General features: G+C 44.3%; 1 protein-coding gene across 5 annotated transcripts in view; it reads right to left on the bottom strand.

Annotated features, from left to right (window-relative positions):
* EVA1A (eva-1 homolog A, regulator of programmed cell death) overlaps positions 1 to 23,845 on the bottom strand; it is a 188,355-nt gene that overhangs the window by 86,655 nt on the left and 77,855 nt on the right. For all 5 annotated transcript variants that reach the window (XM_035322584.1, XM_035322581.1, XM_035322583.1 and 2 more), the window contains 2 exons: positions 17,683 to 17,835; positions 991 to 1,134 (listed from right to left, as the gene is read on the bottom strand). In XM_035322584.1, coding sequence (XP_035178475.1) covers positions 991 to 1,134; positions 17,683 to 17,835 — 297 coding nt within the window. The remainder of the gene's footprint in view (positions 1 to 990; positions 1,135 to 17,682; positions 17,836 to 23,845) is intronic.

Here is a 23,845-nt window from a genome sequence, read left to right as displayed (position 1 = left end):
AAAAAAAAAAAAAAAATGACATTCCTGCTACTCCTGCCAAATGAAACAACAGCCCAACAGCCAGGCAGGAGCCCATGCTTCATGCTCCCAAATCTCTTTCTCTGCTCTTCAACATGCTACACATCAGCCACGTTATAGCAATTATACAAATTCTATAATGACTCCATCTTAAAAATCATATAGTAGATTTGGCATGCTGCTGGGGATTGACCCACAGATCTGTTGTCTGATGACACAGCCAGCACCTCCTCTACTACATCAGATGGCACAGCCATCTACTCTACAGAATTTCTATTCCAGGTGGATGTAGAAAGTAACAGATAGAGAGACAGAGCTGATCCTAGCAACAACTATACAAACAAAACCCTTAAGCAAATATTTTCAAATATATCAGCTACAAATGACCTTTTTTTTTTGCTGGACGAAGACAGACCTGATCTGGTTTTCATACGACATAGCTCAGAGAGTAATAATTTTTTTTCTCTGTTGCAAAGATGACTAGTCAGTTAGGGGTACAGTATCTGCTCAACAGTATGATTTACGACCCCAACTGTGGACATTTTTTTTTCAAATAACAGTTTTTTCTTAGGAAAATATTGCTATGTTCATCTGGAAATTTTGCATGCAATTTTGTTCTAATGTCCTGGAAGAGTATGGATAGGTGATTGTCTTATTCTTTGGTACAAAATGAAGTACAGAACCAAGTAAAAAGGATCCTACTAATAACTACAACTTTGCTGCAGGGAAGTAAACAGCAGGATGCTAACATTTGGGATACAAGCGTCCAATGAATAGGTTGATTCCACTGACAGACTGTGCTGCCTTGCAGGGGCAGTGTTGAATGGGTTAAAAAAAAAAAAAAAAAAATCCATGTTTTCAGCTCAACCATTCTTTATGCACAATTACAACTCTTGTCACTTTCCACACACTACTATTCATTAAACACATACCCCAATAAGACTTAAAGTAAGAGCTTTTTTTGTGACTCACCACAAGTGTAGATGACATTGAGATGCTTTCGGATGCCAGGGTAACAAGGATCTCCAAATTCATAGGTGCTGGCATATATGCTACAACTTCTTTTCCCATGACAGCGCTTGATCATTAGTTGGAGAGCGGTAGCCGACTGACACTCTACAAGGGAAAAAGGATATCTATTTTTTAATATTCATCCATCCACATCATAAATTCCCTAAGAAAAAAGTTACCAGATGTAGACTGTGAGAGTGCATACATTCTCCGATGGTATTTTAAAATCTTTGTGTTCACATAAAAAGCTGTATTTGACTCTCAAACACATCTAATTGATTGTAAATTGAAAGGGAATTACCAAAAAGAATAGCAACAAAACTTCTCCACATGAGCAGAAAGAAGGCTGTAAATAAAAGATTACTTGTGTTCAAAGGGAAAAGCCTCTCCAAAATAAAAATAATTCCTCTTTATCTAGCATTTGTTTTATAAAGTTCTTAAAAGACTCTAAGAGAGGCATCGTCATCCTCATTTTCACAGGCGGAGAAACAGAGCCATAGAAAATGACTGTTTCAGAAAATGACTCTGAACATGAGAGACTAACAACAGCAGGTCAGTGCAGAGCATGGAAAAAGTCTGAGATCTCAGGAGCTTCATTCCAATGCATTTATCCATACACGCTACAAGCTTCCCCATAAACTAAGAGACTGTCATAGGAACAGAAAATATGTGGCTATAGCAGTTACTATATTCATATGGAATTCATGTAGATTTATTTAGCTGATAATGCAACTGATCATAGCAACTTGCAAAATTATTAGCAAATTTCCACCTCATGAGCGTAAGGAATATGGACATTGTGATCTCGTTCAGGGAAGGGTAAAACCCCAGTTTGATTTGTGTAAGTAGAATTTTTTCCACATTGTGCTTGTTTGTAGGCTTTTTTAGCCTATGTTATGTCCAAGAGAGCTGTCTCAAGTCTCCAGTCACCACCTCCACCCCCCCTTCCGCAGACAGAGGTGGTTAGCGTCCCTGTCTAGTCTTGGCAGATGCTGTGTTTCCAAGCATAAGGAGGGTTACCGTGAGGTCAAATAATTACAATTTTACCATCCACCGTGCAAGTAGAAATATTCTGATAATTCTGTTTATTCCATGCAAGAATAAATGTTTGTCAGATCAGGTCTTTAGAATATGCAAAGCTCCATATGTAAATATTTACTCAAGTATTATCTTATACCAGATTGTTAGCTACTGTTTCTCATGTAAGACTCAGAGGATTTGTACAGAGATGCTCTCCAACTTTTTGGTGCTAGACCTGATAGTTTCACTGTCCAAGCAGGCCAGCCACCATGGGAATTTGACAAGGCGATACTTCTTCAACATGAGCAGTTGCTAAAAGAAACAGAAAAGGTGAAGAGAAAATAATACAGTCCCCTTTGGTCACTAATCAGGAGGCAGGAAAATGGACCCTGAAAGGTACTGAATGCTAGAAATGATGTGGTGGTTTCACGCCGATGGGCAGCTGAGCACCAACACACCACTCTCTCACTCCCCCTCCTCGACAGAACAGGGGGAGAAAATACAGTGAAAAAAAAGCTGGTAGGATGAGATAAGGACAGGGAGATCACACACCAATTACCATCATGGGCAAAAAAGAGTAAAGGAGATTAATATAATTTACTGTCCACTAATAACAGACTAGAGCAGTGAGAACTAACAGCAAACTAAAACCACGTGTCCCCCCCCCCCCATCCACCCTCTTCCACCTCCTCCCTACGTGCAGCTCAGGGAATGGGGAATGCAGCCAGGCCCTGATGCTTCACCTCCATCGCTCCCTCACGGTCCCTCTGTGCCCCTGCTCCACGTGGGGTCCCTCCCATGGGATGCCGTCCTTCCCAAACAGAGCCCGCAGGGGCTGCCCACAGGCAGCAGCTCTTCAAGAACTGCTCCCACACGGCTCCGTACCATGGGGTCCATCCCCCAGGAGCAAACTGCTCCAGCACGGGACCCCCACGGGCAGCAGCTCCCCTCAGTCCCCCTGCTCCTGCGTGGGCTCCTCTCCACGGGCTGCAGCTCCAGCCTGGGGCCTGCTCCTGCAGGGGCTCTCCATGGGCCGCAGCCTCCTCCAGGCCACATCCACCTGCTCCACCGGGGGCTCCTCCATGGGCTGCAGCATGGAGATCTGCTCCATGTGGGACCCATGGGCTGCCGGGGGACAGCCTGCGCCACCAGGGGCCTCTCCACAGGCCGCAGGGGAACTTGTGCTGCCTGCCTGGAGCACCTCCTGCCCTCCTGCTGCACTGCCCTGAGGTCTGCAGGGCTGTTTCTCTCATTTTCTCACTCCTCTCTCCCAGCTGCTGTTGCATGGCAGTTTTGTTGTTGTTGTTGTTGTCGTTGTTTTTCCCCTTTCTTAAATCTGTTCTCCCAGAGGCCCAGCCAGCGTTGCTCATGGCTCGGCTCTGGCCAGCAGCAGGTCACTTTTGGAGCCATCTGGAGCTGGCTCTGATCTGACATGGGGCAGCTGCTGGGCTCTACTCGCAGAGGCCACCCCTGCAGCCCCCTACCAAAACCTTGACACAATATCCCAATACAGCAGCACAACAACGAAGTAACGACAGACACAGGAAGGCCACAGAAAACAAAGCCCAGAGAGCGACATGTCTTTTTCTCAAATGAAAGGCAGCTTTTTATTTCACATGCTGCAAATGACAAAAGAACAGGGCCCCCTGTGAGCATTTTCATTCTGAAACACCCAAACTTCCTTAGGGGATTTTTGATCCATCGAGTGTCAGAAATCCCACTGGAAACATCTGGCATGCAGCAATTCTGCTATATTGTCTTTTGTCAAATGTCCAGTTAGAGAAACTCATCAAACCTAAGCACTGCATAGGATTTCACAGAGGGTGCTTGTTCTTTTTTATGTTATTGTTCTCACGCACTCCACAGGGCTCTCTGCACAGGGGCCTCACCCCCAGCACAGGAGCATCCCATCTCAGGAGGTGCTCCTCCTGTGAGGATGAGCTGCTACAAGCTACAGACTCTACCTTCCACCATAACAAGCTGGGCTGACTCTTCAGGTGCCAGATCTGTAGATATAGCACACTGAAAGTGCTGCTAGTAGCTTTATCTGTCATATGCCCTCACACTAACATCACTGGCTTTTCTAGCCATCACTAGTTATCACTAGCCCCTTCCCCAGCCCTACCTACCAATGCAGATGTTGCCTGAGCTATAATATCCAAGCAGAGAGCCATGTAGCTCCATCTGCCAGAGCAGGTCCTGACATTACAATTCCTATTTGTATTTTAACAGTGCCCAGGTCCAGCCTACACTGTCTAACATGTTTGCAGGTAAATGGAAACCTACCCTGGCCCATTCCCCAGCCCTGAGGCCAACTGTGTTGGAACAACCCACATCCATGTTATTAAATACTCTTACCCTGCAAAACAGGGTGGTAAAGCACAGTGGGAATTGTCCCTGTGCTATATACAATTTCAAACCATCTTCTGGACTGCCTAGGAGGGTGTTGGTTGGGCCAAAGCAACTAACTATGGCATGGACCATGCTACAACTTAACAGAACAGAGGATATATATCCAGTGTCCAGGCCCTGGCACTGCTAGTTTACCAGCACACAGGTAGACCTAGACAGCCAGCTTCTTAGGGCGCAGACCAGCCATCCTTATTCACTTAACCATCAGTCATGTAATGTTTAACTCCCCAGTTGCCAGACTGCTCCAGCTGAACCTGCATTAACTGAAATGAGCAGAAAGCAGAAGAGACTCTACATGCTTCAATTACAGATGGGGATGAAATTCCCTAACATAGGAAGTAGGGAACCAAGATTTAAAAGGCTCTTTTGTTTTATGGAAACCTTAATATTGAATATATACCCAGTACAAACGTCACCTGTTAGGACTGTAGCACATAAACCATACAACAATTTAGTTGGAAGCAATATCTGGAGCTTATCCAGTCCAACCTCCTGCTCAAAGCAGGGACAGCTTTGAAGTTACATCAGGTTACTCAATAATTTGCCCAGACAAGTTTTGAAAATCTCCGCAGATGAATATTGCCCAACTTCCCTGGGCACCTGTTCCAGGGCTAAACCAATCTCCAGGTGAAGAATTTTTTCCTTATATCTAATCAGATTTCCATTGCAGTAACTTGTGTTGATTGCTTTTTTTTTTTTCCTTTTTCCTTTTTTTTTTTTTTTTTTCCCTATTCATTTCCAAAAAGTGTTCTATATAGCCAACAATTAGGGAGTAGAAAAACCAGCAATGACATCCCTGCCTGAGCTTTCTCTTCCTGAGACTGAAGAAACTCAGGTCTTTCAGCATCTCCACATATGCTGTGTGCTCCTGCCCCTAACAATCTTAGTGGCTCTTTGCTAGATGCACAAAGGCAGCTTTTCAACATTTCTCTTTATCTGGGGAGCCCCAAACTGAACACTCCAGTACTCCAGGTACGTGGAGTACTGGAGGGCCAAATAGAATGAATAAACCCTCTCCCTGATGTGCTTGCCACGTTCTTACTAATACAGTTCAGTACCCATTTAGCCCCTATTGCCACAAGACCTCACCCCTGACTCACACTCAACTTGTTGCCCTCCAGGACACCCTGGTCTTTTTTTTTTTTTTTTTTTCTGCAGAACTATTTTCTGGCCAGCTGGAGCCCAGCCCACACTGTTGCTGAGGGTTATTCAGGTGCAATTTGCCTTTGCTTAACTTCACAAGGTTTCACAAGGTTTTTCCTCTGAGGTCCCTACCACTTGCTGGAACAATTGCCATTGGTGCCACCCACAAACTCCATCCCATGATTCAAGCCATTACCGAACATCTTGAGCAATATTGGTCTGTGTGTGGTTATTATTGACTTCTTGTAACTGGCTACCAGTTGGATTTCAACAGAGCATTGTGGAGGTTTCTGGTGGAACTTCATTTTCTTGGCTCTTGTAGCAAACAGCCATGATCTAGTCAGATCTTTATGGTTGGCACTGACCCTAATGAGCACCAAAATCTGGTGACTGCAGGAATGTCAAAAAGTCGTCTCATGAACACAGGCTACAAGAGCCAGCTCAACCCCCCTGCCAACACCAGGCTCCTACATGACAAATCCAAATGCTGTTCTTTTACAGTACTCAGAAAAGACCCTACAGCACAGAAATTGACTTTGAAAACTTCCCTTTGGTCACAACAGAGAATTTTCCCTGCACACAACGTTTAAGCACAAAAGTCTTGTGATTTCCAGAAACACCAAGCAAGCAGCCAGCAGCATTCCGAGGGAGGATTATACCTATACTGAAATCAGTTTGGTCTCCCCTCTTTTATTTTGACCTGTCAACTTATCTGTCCTTCACGTAACACATTGTACTGAAAAATGTGGCAGCATCATCATAACCTCCAAATGGGACCATCTCCCTCATACACACAAAGGATTTGTGATTAGGAGGTCATTCAGTTGGAAGCCAAAATGCCGTATTCTAGAAACTTTATTCCCTCACTAACTAGCACAGAAGATGTCAATAATACATCTGAGAGATGGCTGAATGATAGACGAGGCTACAGCATCCTCATAAATCACAGTCACCACCATGTCATCCACAGCTCTAGAAGTGAAAACCTGTTCTTCTCTTTTACACCCGCCACCACCAAACCCCTACTCCAGTTCCCTCCCCATGTCTCAGGGGTATAAAAACACTCAGCATCACTCATGTTAGCTGTTTTGGCATGCATGTAGTTAATTTAACTTCTGAATGTAAACAAGTCCTTAGGGAGCTGGGTTGAAGCAAGATCTCCAAGTATATTGGTAGCTGGTGATTCCAGGTCAGGCGGCTTCACCTCTAATTGCTTATTCCCAGAGCTCAGAGAGGGAATAAAATGGAGATTCTCTTATCCATAAATGAAGCAGTTAGCCTCTCAAAAAGATGCAGGGGAGCCAAGCCCAGCAATGTGGTAGAGCAGAGTTGGGACATGGTCCCGATTTGTGTTTTCCAGACCTTCAGAAGTGGCACTCTCATTGCACTTGATGCCATGCTCATTTAGGGCAACATTTCCTTTCCTTTCCTGCTTGTTTGTTTGCTAAGTGCAATCTGTGTGTGTTATATTAAATACTATCCTCATCCCATGTGTCAGAGACACAGCAAAGGACACTCACAAATGCCAACACCATAGCAGTAAGTCTGAAGTAAGTACTGCTAAGCAGAGCAAGGTCCCTGCCAAGAATCTTTTGAAGCCCTTAAAGCTCAAATCCCACAGCATAGCAATAAAACTACTTTAAGGCCTCACAGACGATACAGAACCCACTTACACAGGTTGGACCAGAGTTACCCTCTGCTTTCATTAGTCTTGGATGGCTCCAGTACACTGCCTAAGAACAAATACAATTCCTGGCTATGGTGAAACTTCCACATGTGAAAGTGTTTAAAGATATCAGCTGTGCTTTTGGCATCTTGTATTTCAAACCAAAGTTTGTGTCTGGGGGACAGTGGGATCAGCTCACTTTATCCTCTCTACTCCTGGCCCCATTTTCTAAAAGTTGCACGTCCCCTCAGCCTCGCTACTGCTGCAAGGTCCAAGTGAATTCCTTTTCACAGCATCGCTCCACAAAAGCACACTGCTGGGCAGCTTCATTTCACAACTGTTAGTCTAAGCCCCCGATAGGCAATTCATCTTACCAGTTCCATTTAGTATTCCAGGACCGGTAGGCTGATATTACTCCCTGATCTACTGTCCTTATCAGCCCAACCTCTGACAGGGTAAAACCCAAATCAGATGGCACCAAAGCCATGCTGGAGGATTTTACCAGCTGCAGCTTGCACACAGCACTGGCTTTAATACTAGAATCAATCTCGGTGATGTAATGCCCATATCATCAAGCTCACCACAATGAATGGGTTTTAGTCGGTTTAAGGCTGCTTCCCAGCATGAGTATTTCTTTATTACCTCTTCCTGGTGACAAAAACAAATTGGAGCCAATGCCTATTAATCACATCCGTTACTTTGGTTACTCACTGTTACTTGTTTTTCTCCAGCAAGGGTGAGACATCCAAATCTGAAAGCCAAGCCATACGTTGCTGCTTTTGATTGCAAAACCTATCTGGGTTCGAAAGAATGTTTCCAAACAGTTTAATTTTTGCACTATGGCAACTCTTAGATGCTCTGGTGGAGATCAGGGCCTCTTCCAAGGTGGCAGTCATCACAGATGGATCCCCAGATGTAGACACCTTGTTTTGAGATGTGTGACTAATTGTGCAGCGAAGCTGGGCACGTGCCAGATGCCCAAGAACATCTGTGCATTTGTTAACCTCATGATCAGACTCACCTGCCACAGCCACGTGCAGCCTGCAAAGGCACTGAACTGATGAAGCAAGCTTTCCAGAGCAAGCAGGACCATATACACTGAATGCGTTAATAAATTAGCATGCTGTAAGGCAGTGTTTTTTTTTCCACAGGCTGCCCATGGGCCTAGCAAGGCAGCAGGGAATGGAACAAACTTCCACTGACCCTTCTGTCAGAATAAAGAGAAAATAATTGTTCCTCTTTTTCACAGATCTCAGGATCATGGGCTATCACAACATTTTCACTTTCACTGCTTTCTGCAATAATTACTCTTTCACCGGAGCATCATATCAGCTTTACATCAGTGATCTTGATAGCCCTGATTGCATATTGGTCCTGTATGCCCTTATTTCACATAAGAATCATGTGTGTGCACTTGAAAAAAAGAATTGAGCCTGAGAAGAAACCTCTACCCACTTGTCAGAGGAAGCATTCCCTGAGTCTATGAATTCAGCACAAAAATTGGAGCACTCATTCTACTTTTTCAACAAACAGAACGCAGTGTGAGATCTTGAAGTATCAGAAGGACCAAATGATGAGCTGCAAATGAAGGCTTCAGAAAGAGAATCACTGCCCAAGATACTGTTCTCAGGAGTGCAAGTGAAGTAAGTGATGAGGAACTGGAACACGAGTAGTGGTGCCTGATCAAGAGACAAATTCTGCGGCACAGTCAGGCTCAGTGATGCTCTGACTGCCTCGGGAGCAGACCTACAGCTGGAATTCAAACAGTCAGCAGAACCCTAGCTGTTCTCACTGTCTTGAGGAGCAGGTGAAAACAATGAGCTAAGGCATATATTCCCTTGAGGGAAGTCATTCAGAGGCAAGTGACAGCTCTAGGAGGAATCGCCTCCCAAGCAAAGGATGTGATTTCTCTCTGAAACATGCAGTAAGATTTCTTGCTAAAGGACAAAACAGGAAAAGTTACGTGCTGAGAGCTCTGAAGCAGGGAGGACAGAATGAAAGATGGAAGATGAGGAGGTCAAATAACTGAGGAGAGAAATCTGATTCCTGCAAAAAAATACTGACAGAGGTCTGAATCAGCACTGTGGTCATGCACTTATCTGCCAAAAGAGAAAACAAGATTCAGTGGACGGGAAAGAAGGATGTAAGTAGGAGGAAAGTAACTTCAGTCTTGCAGGTGAGGCTGCTGCCTAGACTCCTTCCTGGCAAACCAAGGAACAGCTCAGAACTGCCTCATTCTGCAAGAGAATCCATGTCATAAGCAGCCAGGAAGGAAGTTTCCCTTCTGCTTTTGGAGTTTATTTTAAAGATGCTCCATCAGCTGTGGTTAATTCAGATTTCATCCCCACCATAAAACACCAGTTTCTGGAGATGATGGTGCCTCTGCTTCAGCTGCCACATTAGCCACCAGGGCAGCCAGCAAAGGATGTTTTCATGGAGTACTGATGAGCCAGCCCGCACCACGTGCTGTATAGCAACTCCCAGGCATTTTCAGCTTAGCCCATGCCCATTATGTTTGATGTTCTTTTTAAAATCCAGTGCAGACAATGGTTAACAAAGATGGGCTTTGTCCATCTACAGTAAGCAGCCTGGGAGGCCGATTTGTTTATCACTGAGGCACTGTTGCACAGTTTCAGATGAGGGCAACAAAATAAACTGAATTTCTCTGTATAGAGGCATACATTCCTCTATAAAGGACACAAGTGAGTTAGATTTAGAACCACAGGGAATATGGGAAAACAGAGGGAGAAAACCAAGCCACAGGTACTAGACCTTAAGACCAACCAACATGAAGACCAGTAGAAATGAAAGACTGCCCTTAAGGAAGAAAGAAGCAGAAGTAGATGTCTAAAGAGGAAAGCTCAGGAAGTAGAGATTCAAAACAATTAGGGGGCTGTTGTTTTGGAAGACTGAACAATAGATTTCAGAAAACACGGACAGTAAATCTGTTCCAAATGCAAGAAAACCCTCTTCAAGTAGGAAACAAAAGAGGACAATTTGTTTGAAGAGATGGTTAAAAGCATTTCTGAGCTGTAAGCAGGGGCTTGAGATAATTTTTGCTGGATAGGGCACTGGAATGTGGAAGAGGGTTTGCAGACAGGATTGCTGGGGAAGTAACACAAGCGTTTTGGCCCACATATTAGCTCTGGCTTCCCAAGTCCCTGCTGCCCAGCTATGGTCTAAGCACCACCTGATGTGGTACAGAACAGAATCAGAGACATGCTCCAGCGTCTCATGGTCCACACCGAGGCCAAGAAGAGTCTACCTCCTCAACAGCATCAAGCCCATCCTGACATCTCCTCTTCTGTGAGCTTTTATAAGTTTCACGGGCTTTTTATTTCGTTTCTGTTCCTGTGGTATCTGGTACTTTGGTAGCACATTGAGCTGGGTTTCTGATATACATTGCCATTGTCATTATAACAAATAGTAGTAGGGAAATTCACATTGGTGCAGCTGGATATAATATCTATATCTTGCACAATGTCCCTGAAAACAGCTGGCTAAAAAGATCTACATCCAAACATTGGAAGGATGTGCTAACAAGGCCACTTTTACAATAAAGAATACATTTTAATGAAAGAGAGAGAAAAATTACTCACCACACACTTCATAAAACTTTGGAAACTTGAGCAATAGGCCAGAAAAGAGAAATTATCTTAAGAAAAAAAAACTTTAATTACATATAGAGACTGCAACTAAAGGATCCATTGCAGGCTTAATTACAGTTGCCGTTATTACATTTAGAAGCATTTGGTTTATTAAAGTGATCTCAAATCATCTTACCACCTTTGTGGCTGGAACCAGCACTCATAAAACATATGAGGCTCCAGTTTTGCAGAGACTGCCTCAGAGTGTGTGAAGTTGAGCAAACGAATAATGTTTTGCAGGTTTGGGAGTTAAAGTGAGAATCTGAGGACAGCAACAGACTTGGCTCCAAGAAGTCTCAGAGAACAAAGAAGTTTGGGTCTGGCAACGACAGTAAAATTTTATTATTTAATTTGCAGCAGAAAACGGTTGATTGTGGGCCATAAGGCATTCAAGATACAACGCAAAGAAGCTAACAGCTCTTGCTTCAGCCAGTAGAAGATAGCGTTGGTGTATTCAGTGCAGTTACTGCTCTGTGAAGACCCTCAGTTTATCTGTCCTTCCTATTCATCACTGCCCAACAATTTTCCTGAGCATGGGCATACTTCAAAAAGTGCATCCATCTGTGCTGAAGCAAGATCTAAACTTTGGAAGCTGTGGGACTGGTCCAATTTTTTTAAAAGACTACCCAGCTGACACGACCTGCAAGTCATTGCTTGCCCTTGCTTCCTAAAATAAAGCACGCCATGCCTGCAGCCTCACGGGTTTCACATTACCTTTGTTTCTCAGGCTCAGCATTCACCGTCATGGTAATTTTGTCATAGTCTTGATTGACATCTGAATTATTGTAAAAGGAACTTCATCAGTTCTGAACAAGTTCCACTGGTTTTCATTCAGAGTAACTCCATGGAAATACATTGAAATGTTTCAGATTTGTATCTCTGAAGTTCTTCCCTTTTATTTTTAGGACTATATTCTGAATTTGCTTTTAGCTAATGCTAGGGCAACAGACATCTTTTGTAAGATTGGTTACTAAATAAGTTTATCATCCTGAAGGTGTTAGAAAAACCCACTTCAATTCCCCAAATATCATATGAATATCAACACAGAGCCTGCTAGTGCTATTTAAATTACTACTTTCAGAATTGTTATTTACAATCATTGCATGGGGTCATATACTCCACGGTAAACATTTTTTAAAACCAAGTTGAACCTTGGCTTTGAGAAAGAACTTGCCCAGAAGCAAATTTGAATGGCTTTATTTTTCTTTTTCTTTTTTTTTTTTCTTAAATAGTAATTGTGTGCAAGGAAAAAAAAACTCCATCTAAATAATTTTTATGACTATGGAATCCAACAATAGTTTGAGTTTTTTAGGAACAGTGGTAAAGTGATTTTAATTACCTCCTGGTGTTTTGAAACAAAAAGTGAAACACTCAAACTATCTAAAAATTGAAAAATAAGTTTCTGAAAGCAGGCTTTGTCTCACTGTAACTTTGCATTCTAAATGGGATTTTTATTTTATTTTAGATTTAATTAGGTATTATATGTGAATTAAACAGCAACTGATATTTATTTAGTCTTCAAATTTGGGTACTTATGGGTTTTATTACATACAAACAGATTTGCCTCTAAAAACATGTTCTTAATCATCAGCTGTACACATAATAAAGCAGTTTCTGCCCTGAATGTAAATCAAACATTTACAGAGGGAGTCCCACCTATGTGCAGGCGCCCTCCGGAAGCCTGGTGGGCACCTCAGGAAAGAAAGCCAGAGTCCAATTCCCTCCCACGTGTGCTGCTCATCCCACAAAGCCAGCGTTCCAGCCGTGTCATCTCCTGCATGGTGAGAGGGCATAGCACAAGGGCATTTCAGCCACAAACACCCAGATCTGCTAAAGGACAGCTGTGTCACGTGGCATTACCTGATCAGCACAGATTTCAGTAGATGCCCCAATCTTCTGCCATGCCAATCCCCTGCTGCCTCCCCCATCAGTGCCAGTGGTCTCGATTCCTCATCACCTCATCTCCACAGCTTGGAGGCCTTTTATTTTTAAGCATTTCACTTAAGACCAAGTTTAGAGCACAGCCACGAACTTGTACTGACAGAAATAGAGGGTGGAATATGTCTCAGTAAAGAGGAAGAGAGACAAAAATGCATGGCTGGAGGGGCAGTAGTCTCTTAAAACTAGCTCTAGTGTTGGCAAGAATTTAACATGTACCATGGATTAAAATGATTTTTATTGTACGTATTTCATACTTACAGGCTAGATCTGATCACAGATAAACAAACTAGAAGGATCTATTATTTATATGGTGTAATAAATATTTATATGATGTTCTGTGAAAGCTCTGGTTCAAGTCATATATACATCTGTGCTAAGAGGAGGAAATCAAAATAAACTGGGTTGAATCACCTTCTGTCACTGCATTAAAATGAAAAATGCCAGGGAACGAGCACCTAAAGCACAGGCTTATTCACTGAACTCATTTCTCTGCTCTTTTCTTATCAGATCCAATGAGTTAGAGAGAGCCATTTCCATGAGTTTCCTCAGGGCTTTGTAAACACATCCATTTTCTCTCTACAGAGGCACAGGAGAGAACCTGCTTGTTAAGTGACGAAGACATTTCACTTCTCAGCAGACTACTCAGTTTAACCCACACACCACGACCTCAAGGTGGGCTTTGGAGCTACAGTTCCTTCAATCTTGTGCCAACTCAGAAACCAAGCCCAGATTCCTTCTACCCAGATGAGGAGTGAAATTGCTGTGGGCTCTTTGCACAGCTGATGGAGAGAGACAGGGTCCTTGAGAAGAAGAGCTGGATCCTGATGTTAGAGGTGAGCTGGACACGTCCGTCTTCTTCCTTGTGGTTGGGGGACTAGTTACTATTAAAATACAAGTGGACATGTCAGGTGCACTGAATATGATGAAGGATGTTGCTCCCCTAAATCATAAGAAGGGTAATTGTTTTACATCCGAGTTCTTCCTCCTCAGTTTCCTAATTAGATCATTACCTTGAACTCAGATACAAGTAGGAAAAGTCCATTTTTAAATCGGCTTCCCGTGGTATAAACAAGTCAGAGATGCAGGCAAAGGCAGCTGCAAACAGCATGATAAAGGGGCAGAGGGCTCGCTGGGTATTAATGGCTCGTTGCTTGCAAATAACCCTTTCCCCAGAGACCTCCCTATGCTCTGCATATTGTCTCTGCACAAGCTGGCAGCAAAGGGGAGGGTTTATTAAAAGAGTTACAAACAAGGTCACATTCCTTTAGGAGCTTCTCAGAGTTCCCAAGGCACTCTAGGAGGGGTCCAGCTGTTTGCAGGGGTTTCCCATTACGGTCAGAGACACAAGTTTCAGCACGTTTCTGATTAAAAAGGGATCCTGGCAGTTTTTCTCTTTAACATGACAGGGATAGGATGGAGTCCTTCACAGTAACTTTCCCTTCTCAGATGCTAAGCACATTCATGTAGACATGGACAGAAAGCATGCATCTGGCAGGGCTCAGTGTGTGATGTCTGACTCTGGGATCCCACACTACTCAAAAGCAGCACAAGGATGGTTGGGTTGTGCAGGTGTTAAAGGGCTGCACTGCCTTAATGCCTCAAACCACTCCAGCCGAGTACCCAACATACCTCGTGTCTCTGCAGAATCCAGGAAACTCACTTTGAAGTGGACTTTATCTCCCCAACACTCCTACAGGGGCACAAGGTCTTGTTTTTCAAGGCAGAAAAAAATTAAATGATTTGTCCCATTTTCTTGTGAAAGAGTCAGAAATATATACACTGCTCTGTTAGGCCAACCCTCCTCCCCATCTCTCAGTTTGTTAAGTCTCATCTGTAGAAGGTGCAGATTTCTAAATTCAACCCAAATGTGCATTTTGTTCAGGGAAAAAAAAATAAATAAATAAATAAAAAAAAGGAATAACATTTTCTGAACTGTTTTTCATCATGAGAGGAAGATAGCCTTCCCCACCTCTGGGGCAAGTACGAGTTCTCCACTCATCAGTAACTCGTGCTGCCTGAATAAAACTAAACACTGCAAACTTGTCCAGGACTTACTTCCCAGGGAAAGGCGCTTTGCCAAGGCTCAGGAGCGACACAAATCATCAGTCCCGTGAAATTCAAACAGAATAAATCTTCCCCATGCAAAACGTGGCTGGGTTCTGCCTTACGGGAACTGGATGCTGCCACAAAGTCTGAGTCACATTTGTGTTTGTAAGATCAGCTCCTCGCGAATGTTTGGGATCAAAGGCTGTCACGGAGCAACCCTCTCCATATCGCAGGGCTGTGGAAACGTGCAGAGAAATGTTCTCTTGCTGGGGAAAGCTTTGATTTATAAGCTGTGACGCTTTCACCTACTCCTGAAGGAACAGAGTTGCCTGCTGGGCTAGGCAAGCCCGTGGCAGGAGCACAATTTCTGGAGCAGGTTGGGGGACTCTGCACGCCGCTCCCACAGCTGCTAGTGGCAGCTGGGAGCACAGCCCCCTCACTTTGGTGCTGCAAATGTATGCATGCCTATTATTTCTCACAGCGCGCAGTGGGGAAGCGCGGTGTGAATGTGCTTTTTGCTGATTTGTGTTTGCAGATGGATCCTACACTGGTTCCTCCTGTGGGGCCAATAGAGGAGTGATAACCACAGCCACCTCCCCTGCATTGCTAGAGCTCTGTCCCATTGGGTCAGCTCCCAAAAGGTAGATGAAGGTGGGCCAAGCTGACAATAAGCAGAGACTGCCTGCAGCACTGGCAGTGTCACCCCGAGGGGATCACCAAGCTACTGCTGAACACTCTTTGCAGATCAGGACAAACACGCTTAGATGTGGCTGGGATTTGAGAAATGGAGTATGGAGAGTTGAAAGACCACCAGCCCACTCGTAGTGATTTACCTCACACACATACCCTGCACCTCCCATCCCCGGCCCAGCAGGGCATGCAGCCAGCCGCTGTCCCAGAAACATTTCCCATTCAAGGCATACCTGTCCACCCTCCACCAGCTCCCCCAGCAGCACCAGGTTGACTTAACAGATACCCGAGACTGCAGCAATTCCAAACACACAGAGAGTTGCTCCTCTCCAACAACCTCACCATTTTTAGAGTGTGCCCAGAGCTTAAAACCTTATCCTGGTTTCCATTTACGAGCTGACACTGGAAGAAGTAGGAGTGCTGAGATGAGCACACATCTCAGTAGCAGGCTGCATGCTACACTTTAGGACCCAACACTTTATTTCCTTGGGCAAACATCACACTTTGTAGAGGGGCCATGCAGCCCTGCTTCATACCTCACTGCTTGTTCTCTTAGCTACATCTTTACTCTCTGAGCAACACTCTCTTCCATTTTCTAGTTTCTCAGCCAGTACAAGTTTCAGGATTTTGCACTTGGGCAGGGAAGAGGAAAATTTTACCTTTTGTAACTTTGATTCAAAATGAAAAGCTTTGTTCCATGCTGACATTCAAGGGAAGGTCCCAACACTAGTACTTTGTCACCAGTGTGCCTCTTTCTGCACTCTCAGCAAGGCCAAAGGAGGGGTGGTGTGCTCAGGTGTATACTAGAAACCCATCAAGTTTCGCTGACTTGGAGAATCATCCATCAACAGAACCACCATCGCATCAATGTGCAGTCTTAGGCCATCCCAAAAACCACAAGAAGGATGTCTGGCATAACCTGTCAAACATATCTGCTTCGGCTTCTGCTCTCTGGAAACTGGGGAACAACAGGAGCACATCCAGAGACATACGTGACTTCAGAAGATGGGAGGTAACTTGTTAAAGGACCATTACTCTCCTGACACATGACTGAACCATGGCAAAGAGCAGAAGAAACTGAATTACTCCACTACGCTGCAAGTGCTCAGATTTTTGCAGTTACACAACTAAGGCACTCATCCTACTGCACAAATAACTCAACTGACTCCACCTGTGGTCTCCAATTGACACCCATAATCTGCGTATCATATTTCCAAGCAGCCACTTCGCATGCTTCCATGTGAATAACTTTTAACTCCTTAAGGGCACAGGATTAGCAGCTGTGAAGCCAAAGATCTCCAGATACAGCTGAACAGATACCAGCACAGGCAATAGCAGCCCCTCAAGCTTCCCTTCTGAAGTCCTTCCCCCTCCAGAGGCAATTCCTTCTGTAAAGGGGTTAATCCCCTCTTACCTCTGCTGAAAAAGATGGTGAGGAATGCTGACCACAGGATTTTTCACTGCGGACATATGGTCTCTCTGACACTGCCCGAAACACTAAAGCTCATTTCACGTTGGCTCAAGAACAGACAGTTCTAGTGAATGTTTTGAAGTTTATCAATCTTTAACATATGAATGTGAGAGACTATGATAGCCTGGGAGTAAAGAAGCTACTTGAAGGCACTGTAAGTCAACCGTAACATGATGCAACTTAACAGCTTGCTTTTTGAATTTTCACCCCTTGATTTAACTTTTATTAAAGTTTAAATGTGATGTCAAGACTTGGCTTAGGTCGTCCACGACATCTGCTTATAATACACACCTCCATAGAGGGTACGGACCACCAGGAGGGCAGAAAATCAAACAAGAAACTCAAGAAATACCTTCAAGTGTATAGTCCAATGAATATACCAAAAGTTTGCAGCTCACTAACTTGGCTAGGGCATCCATCTGAACCCAGGTTTGGTGCTCATGATGAAGTTCACCCCTGGCTAACAAAGTATCACACGTCAGGAGCATCGCGGTGGCAGGTTGCATGTGCCAGTCCTGCCTTTCCTGCCTGGGATCTGTGCCAGCAGCACGTGATGGCAGTAAATGAAACCACCCTGCCCAGCTCAGTGTGCTCTGTCGAGCCATTCCACTGCTTACCAATCATGGGCATCCCTAGGTTTTGGTGTGGGCACTCCAGGCTGCCTCCTTGTGTCCTTCCAAAGACAGCAGAGTAAATGGCTATCACCATGCTCTTCTTACAGCTCAGCCGCAGCTTGTCGTCTTCACAGGCTACTTTACTCTTGTACTCATCTGGAAGGAAACAAACACTTAATTACTCAGCTGATCCAGAGGCAGGCACCTAGCATGCAGGGAGCCTTATCACCTCCCCATGATGCGAGCTTGTCAGAGGCAGCGGTGATTCTGTGCATATGTCCAGAGGTGCACATAGCTGCCAGAAGCCCAGCCTTACGACTGCATTTGCTAGAGTAGCAGTGATCATTTGCATTATGCATTCTCTCTCTGGCATTATCAGCACATTTAATGAACATTGTTTAATCTAGCCCGTGCGAGTTCCAGTGAATGGCCAATAATTTCATTAGGCAGGCATGTAAGTGAAGCATGGCAATTGAGTGATTTTCCCCATGGTGATATTAGAAGTCTGTGGCACGGGAAGGTAAAGGCACAGCTTTAGGCACTTTACTCATCCACAGATCAGCACTTCGTGTGCCAAGTGCTCATTCTGCATTCTGCCTCCAAATCCTTCCTGAAATGGAAAATCCAAACCACAAAATCCACTCTTGCTTTCATAAGGCTGGTGCACACAGAACAGTCACTCAGTTTGCATCTGTCAAAGAGACTAGGCAATTATTTCACAAGAAATCACAACACTCCCTTCTCTTTATTATCTGTATTATGGGAACCCCTAGAGGTCCCAACCTAGAATAGGTCCTCCCCACGTACGTCTGCCAACACACCACGGAAGATAAACACTAATTTGAAGAGCTGAGTCTTAATAGTTAGACAACTACATGCAGGCAAAAAGAGACAAAGAAAACTGATGTGGCATGTCTAAGGTCACCCCAGCTGACCCAGGGCACTGCCACAAATATAACTTCAACCTCCCCAGTCTCAGTAGTGCCTTGCCATTTGATTACATTATTTACCACTAGAAATGTAGCCACAACAGGCCAAAGACTGCTCTCCAGCAAGGCCAGCTGGTATAGCTCACCTTGCATTCACACAGCTAAACTCCTCTATTCCTCCCCACTGCAAGGTGCTGCATCCAAATCATCTAATGGGAAGGGTCCCTGACCCGTGGCAACCTCCCTGGCTTGATCAGTCATCATCTGAAATGCTGCTGGTTGTCCCAGGTCAAAACAGTGCCACAAAGCATGCTAATGACTAAACGGTGTAGGTAATCATCAGCCAGTGCCTGCAGCTGCCTCTGGCCCTGTATTTAGCATAGACACAGCTTTTGTGTCTCCATGTCACTGTTTCTCTAGGCCTGATATCACCACTGTTAAATATATATGTATACGTGTGTGTGTGTGAAGATTGCTGCAAAATCCATACGTATCAAACCACTTAGTAAGTGAGAACACAAGATAATAATTACATTACAGTTTAATACTTTAGTGTTTACACAATGGCAGCTGTGACATAATGGGACGTTTTTGGCTGTATTGTAACTATAGGTCCACTATAGGTCCAAGAACCATTTCTTTCTAATGGGAGCTGGACAGAAATGTTCCACCAAAGTTGAATCATAGAAGAATTTAGGTTGGAAGATTCCTCAGGACACCATCTGGTTTAACTCCTGCTAACAGCAGGGCTAATTTCTGCATTTGATTATTTTTTTCAGAAGAAACTACATGAAGGAAACACATATTATACCAAAACAGACACATGATGATATAAAAGAAATGTCTGAGAATAAATGACTCCTTATGCTCCACTTGGAAATTCCTACTCAAAGCTAAAAAACAGCCCCCTTAAAATTACCTGATGATCAGAGCATCCACCAGAGCATGCAAATCACTCACAGACCAGGTGACAATCTTGACCCTAGACTCTAGTTATTTGGGTTTGCAATCTTCCTTCTCCCTCATCAGCCTTGTACAAAAATCTCTGAAAAAAAAAAATAGTCTTCATCCCACTGCAGAAAAACTTTCAAACCTCCAAAATATTTATGGATGGGAAAACACTTTCTCATCCAGCTCTACTCCCTGTACATGAAGATTGCAGACTAAAGACCTAGCTCATGGAGAGAATGTGACTGTTTGAGGAACAGGCATCCCTCAGTAATATCTGTAGTGACAAATCCACCACCCAGTCAGTGTGTAGAACAGAGACAGGGCAGGAACAGAAGACATCAGAGTATGCACAGAAAGGGGATACCTCATACAGATGTAAAGAATCGGTTATATTATTATATTATCTGTGCAGGTATTTCAGCCACTATCACCGTGAGGGGTTCTGAATAATATAAGGAATATACTGTGTTGTTATCTTCACCTCTCATTGTCTTCCATGGGACTTCTGTTTCTTCTGGGAGGGAAATGGGAGCAGGGCTTTAGCGTGGATATACAGTCTTGCACCTAGCAGAGTATAACAGAATTTTATAGATTTAAAAAACATGGTCTCAGGCTAAAAGCACAAGGGTGTAAAATAGTGCAATAGCACGAGCTATACATAGTTAAACCAATGCCACAGAAAGGGAAAATACTTGTGACTGGCTGAAGTGGCTGAAATATTAAATAGTTGATTAACTTTAGAAAAAGATCAATTTTGATGTCTCTAAAGAGCACGTGCCATGGTCCCCTGTGAGGGTCTTATTTCTTACAGGGCAGTAACTCAATTTCCTCTTCTGATTTGGTTATTATTAGCTACTTCTCCCAGTTATCAAGTATAACTGATTGCTTTACCATATGTCCTGTGGACCCATGTAAGGTCCTTAACATACTGATTAAATGCTGTTGATTGTTCAAAGTTAGAGCTTGCCATTTGGAAATCTCACTGGAATTCCGTGCAGTGAGTATCGCACCTTCCCAAAAGCCACTGGGATGCACGGCCATTCGCATCTCTGCTGACAGCCAGCACCAAAGCTTTGCCTCTCACATTGGTAGTTCTTACCCTTGGAGCTGCTCCAGGAAATCATGTTCAGAGCTGGCAGGAGAAGCTGCCTGATGGATGGCTCAAAATATGAAGCCGGGGCAGTGAGTCTGACCATGCACTCCCTGGGGACTAGCGCGGTTTATGGGTGATGTGCTGCTGGCATGCTGCAGCGTGGAGTCAGAGGGCTGTGCCATCTGAAAGAGATGCCACCTCCCTGAGGGCACTGACTTCTGCATTAGGGAACACCTAGTGAAGCTGCTGGTTAGCAGGATCGTGAATACTTGGTTCTGGATGAGTCCAGGCAGGTTATGAGTGCAGTCACCTAGGCTGTCACAGGTGAAAAACACAGCTTTCTTAAAAGTAAGAATGAAAGAAGAAAAAATAAAGGATGAAATGCACAGTGGTATTTCAGACTCCCCAAAATTTCCCATAAGCTTGACCACTGGAGAACAGATGCTCTCAGTGTTTCAGGGCAACCTGATAGAAATCAGGATAAACAAACTGATAGAAAGTGATGTTACCGAGGACACAAGCCTCTGAAAGCATTTTCTGCTTCATAGCATTGCCACCTCCGTCTTAGCCAGGATGAACTAAAGCCAGCTGTCTTTCATCCAGACACTGATGGCTCCCAGGCATTGGGCAATGGTAAGGACTGTGATTGATGCAAAGAAAATAGAGAGCTAAGCATCACCCATACATTTACTGGTACTTCAGCCGATAATAGCCTTATATAAATATTGAAAAGAATCGAGGCAGCGTAAGTGACATAAGAGATCTGGGACTGGGAATGAATCTGCATTTTTCTCTCACTCTCCCAAGCAGAACTGGCCTCCTACAGATCAGTCACAATCTGGTCCTAAGCCTGCTCTAACTGTTACAGTCTGGATATAATTCAGTCCAAATGCAAACATTTGTATTAGTGGGTTTCATGTTTCACCCTGAAAAATTAAACACGCTTAAATGGCCTAGGAAAGGTGGCAGTGATATTCAGCAAATGGCTTACTCAACTCTAATCCCCCGTGCAGTCATTTGTAGGGCAACAGAGATTTACCATGATTAAGATATTTGCTAAGGATAATATCCCTTTTATTACTGCCTGTTTTCAGAGACACTGGCTTAAATATAACTTGACAGAGAAAAACCAAGGAGTGAACAGCTGCAGGCTTTTCTAGACACGTTTTAAAGGTCAATATACGACATGATTATAACATAGCTAGAACAATCAAGGGAAAACAATTATAAATGTCTCTAATGGAAAAATTGGCTCTCTCAAATAGCAAAGCGAACAAGACCCATTGTAATTACAGGATATGTACAAGAATACTAAAATATTGACCTGCAGTAAATAAATTTACCCAGTGACTTAATGACATTTTCATCTATGGTCCATGAAAATTTTCTGAATGATCATTATTGGGAAGCTCAAAACTAAATTCATTTGACTCAGTCTCTGAGAGATCTTAGAAATAAAAGCTTCTAAAATGATTTTGCATCTAACAAGCTGATGGAATGCCTTGTCTAAAATTATATTTTTAAACAGAACTAGTAGTGGAAAAAAATTAGGAAATTTTGCTAATTAAAATATGCATGGTTTGCATAATCAGTGCATAACAGTTGACCTATTTCCCAGATCAAAGAGCTGGAAAGACATGGAAAAAGAAATCTGTCTTCCTCACAAACTCCTAAAGGATTTAGTTCTCAGATTTAGGAATCTAAACAAAGACATTCTGTAGGAAATATAGATAGTCTTGCCCAATTCTTTCAGCTCAGGAGTCTTTCCTACAGAAGTCTCCTACTTAGTTTATAACTGCTAAATTAGTGAGACTGTACCCAAGATGCCACTACAGAACTAAACTGCTTGTACTGGGCTTACATGGCAAGGATTTGGCTACAGGTGCGGCTTCTGTGAGCAGAGCCCAGAAGCTGCCCCTTTTCAGATCTGAGGGACCAAAAGGGAGTCCCTCCAAAAGTCCCTGCAAAAGGGATCTGCCACTGGCCAGAACCAAGCCACGAGCTACCTATGTGGACCTCTGGGAGAACATGTTTAAGAAAGGGGAAAAAAAATGCTGTGCAACAGCAGCTGGGAGAGACTGAGAAATGCGAGAGAAGCAGCCCTGCAGACCCCAGGTCAGTGCAGCAGGAGGGCAGGAGGTGCTCCAGGCAGGCAGCACAAGTTCCCCTGCGGCCTGTGGAGAGGCCCCTGGTGGAGCAGGCTGTCCCCCTGCAGCCCATGGGTCCCACATGGAGCAGATCTCCACGCTGCAGCCCGTGGAGGAGCCCCCGGTGGAGCAGGTGGATGTGGCCTGGAGGAGGCTGCGGCCCATGGAGAGCCCCCGCAGGAGCAGGCCCCAGGCTGGAGCTGCAGCCCGTGGAGAGGAGCCCACGCAGGAGCAGGGGACCTGGGGGGAGCTGCCGCCCGTGGGGGACCCGTGCTGGAGCAGTTTGCTCCTGGGGGATGGACCCCATGGTACGGAGCCGTGTGGGAGCAGTTCTTGAGGAGCTGCTGCCTGTGGGCAGCCCCCGCAGACTCAGTTCGGGAAGGATGGCATCCCATGGGAGGGACCCCACGTGGAGCAGGGGCACAGAGGGACCGTGAGGGGGTGGGAGAGACAAAGTGCTACAGATTGACATTGACCGCAGCCCCCATTCCCCTTTCCCTGCACCACTCGGGGGGGGAGGGGAGGCAGGAATCTTTTTTGCCCATGATGGTAATTGGTGTGTGATCTCCCTGTCCTTATCTCAACCTACAAGCTTTTTTTTTTTTTTTTTCCATTGTATTTTCTTCCCCTGTTCTCTCAAGGAGGGGGAGTGAGAGAGTGGTGTGGTGGTGCTCAGCTACCCATCAGTGTGAAACCACCACAGAATGACCTCCCTCCATTCATGAATGATCTCCCTGTCTTCATGATATCCAACTACTCCACCAACACTAATCCTATTTTCCTTTAACTCATCAATGAATGTGTTTAACTTTAAGCAGTGGGTAGTGTTGGTCTAGGAAAGAGGATAGGGACAGCTCCCTTCCTCACACAGCCACTCCCTCCACAAAAAAAAAAAAAAAAAAAAAAAAAAAGGTACATCTCCAATGCACTGTGTCACTCTTCCTACCCAGATCTCTACCTGTACCTATCAGTGCTTGAACCACTGTCAGCTAAAGCAAGTTGCTTAGGGCCATGTCCAGTCATGTTTTTAATGTCTCCAAGGACTG

Source organism: Oxyura jamaicensis, chromosome 3, assembly GCF_011077185.1.
Source record: "Oxyura jamaicensis isolate SHBP4307 breed ruddy duck chromosome 3, BPBGC_Ojam_1.0, whole genome shotgun sequence".
NCBI classification, from domain to species: domain Eukaryota; kingdom Metazoa; phylum Chordata; class Aves; order Anseriformes; family Anatidae; genus Oxyura; species Oxyura jamaicensis.
This window is presented reverse-complemented; position numbering and strand designations above follow the sequence as displayed.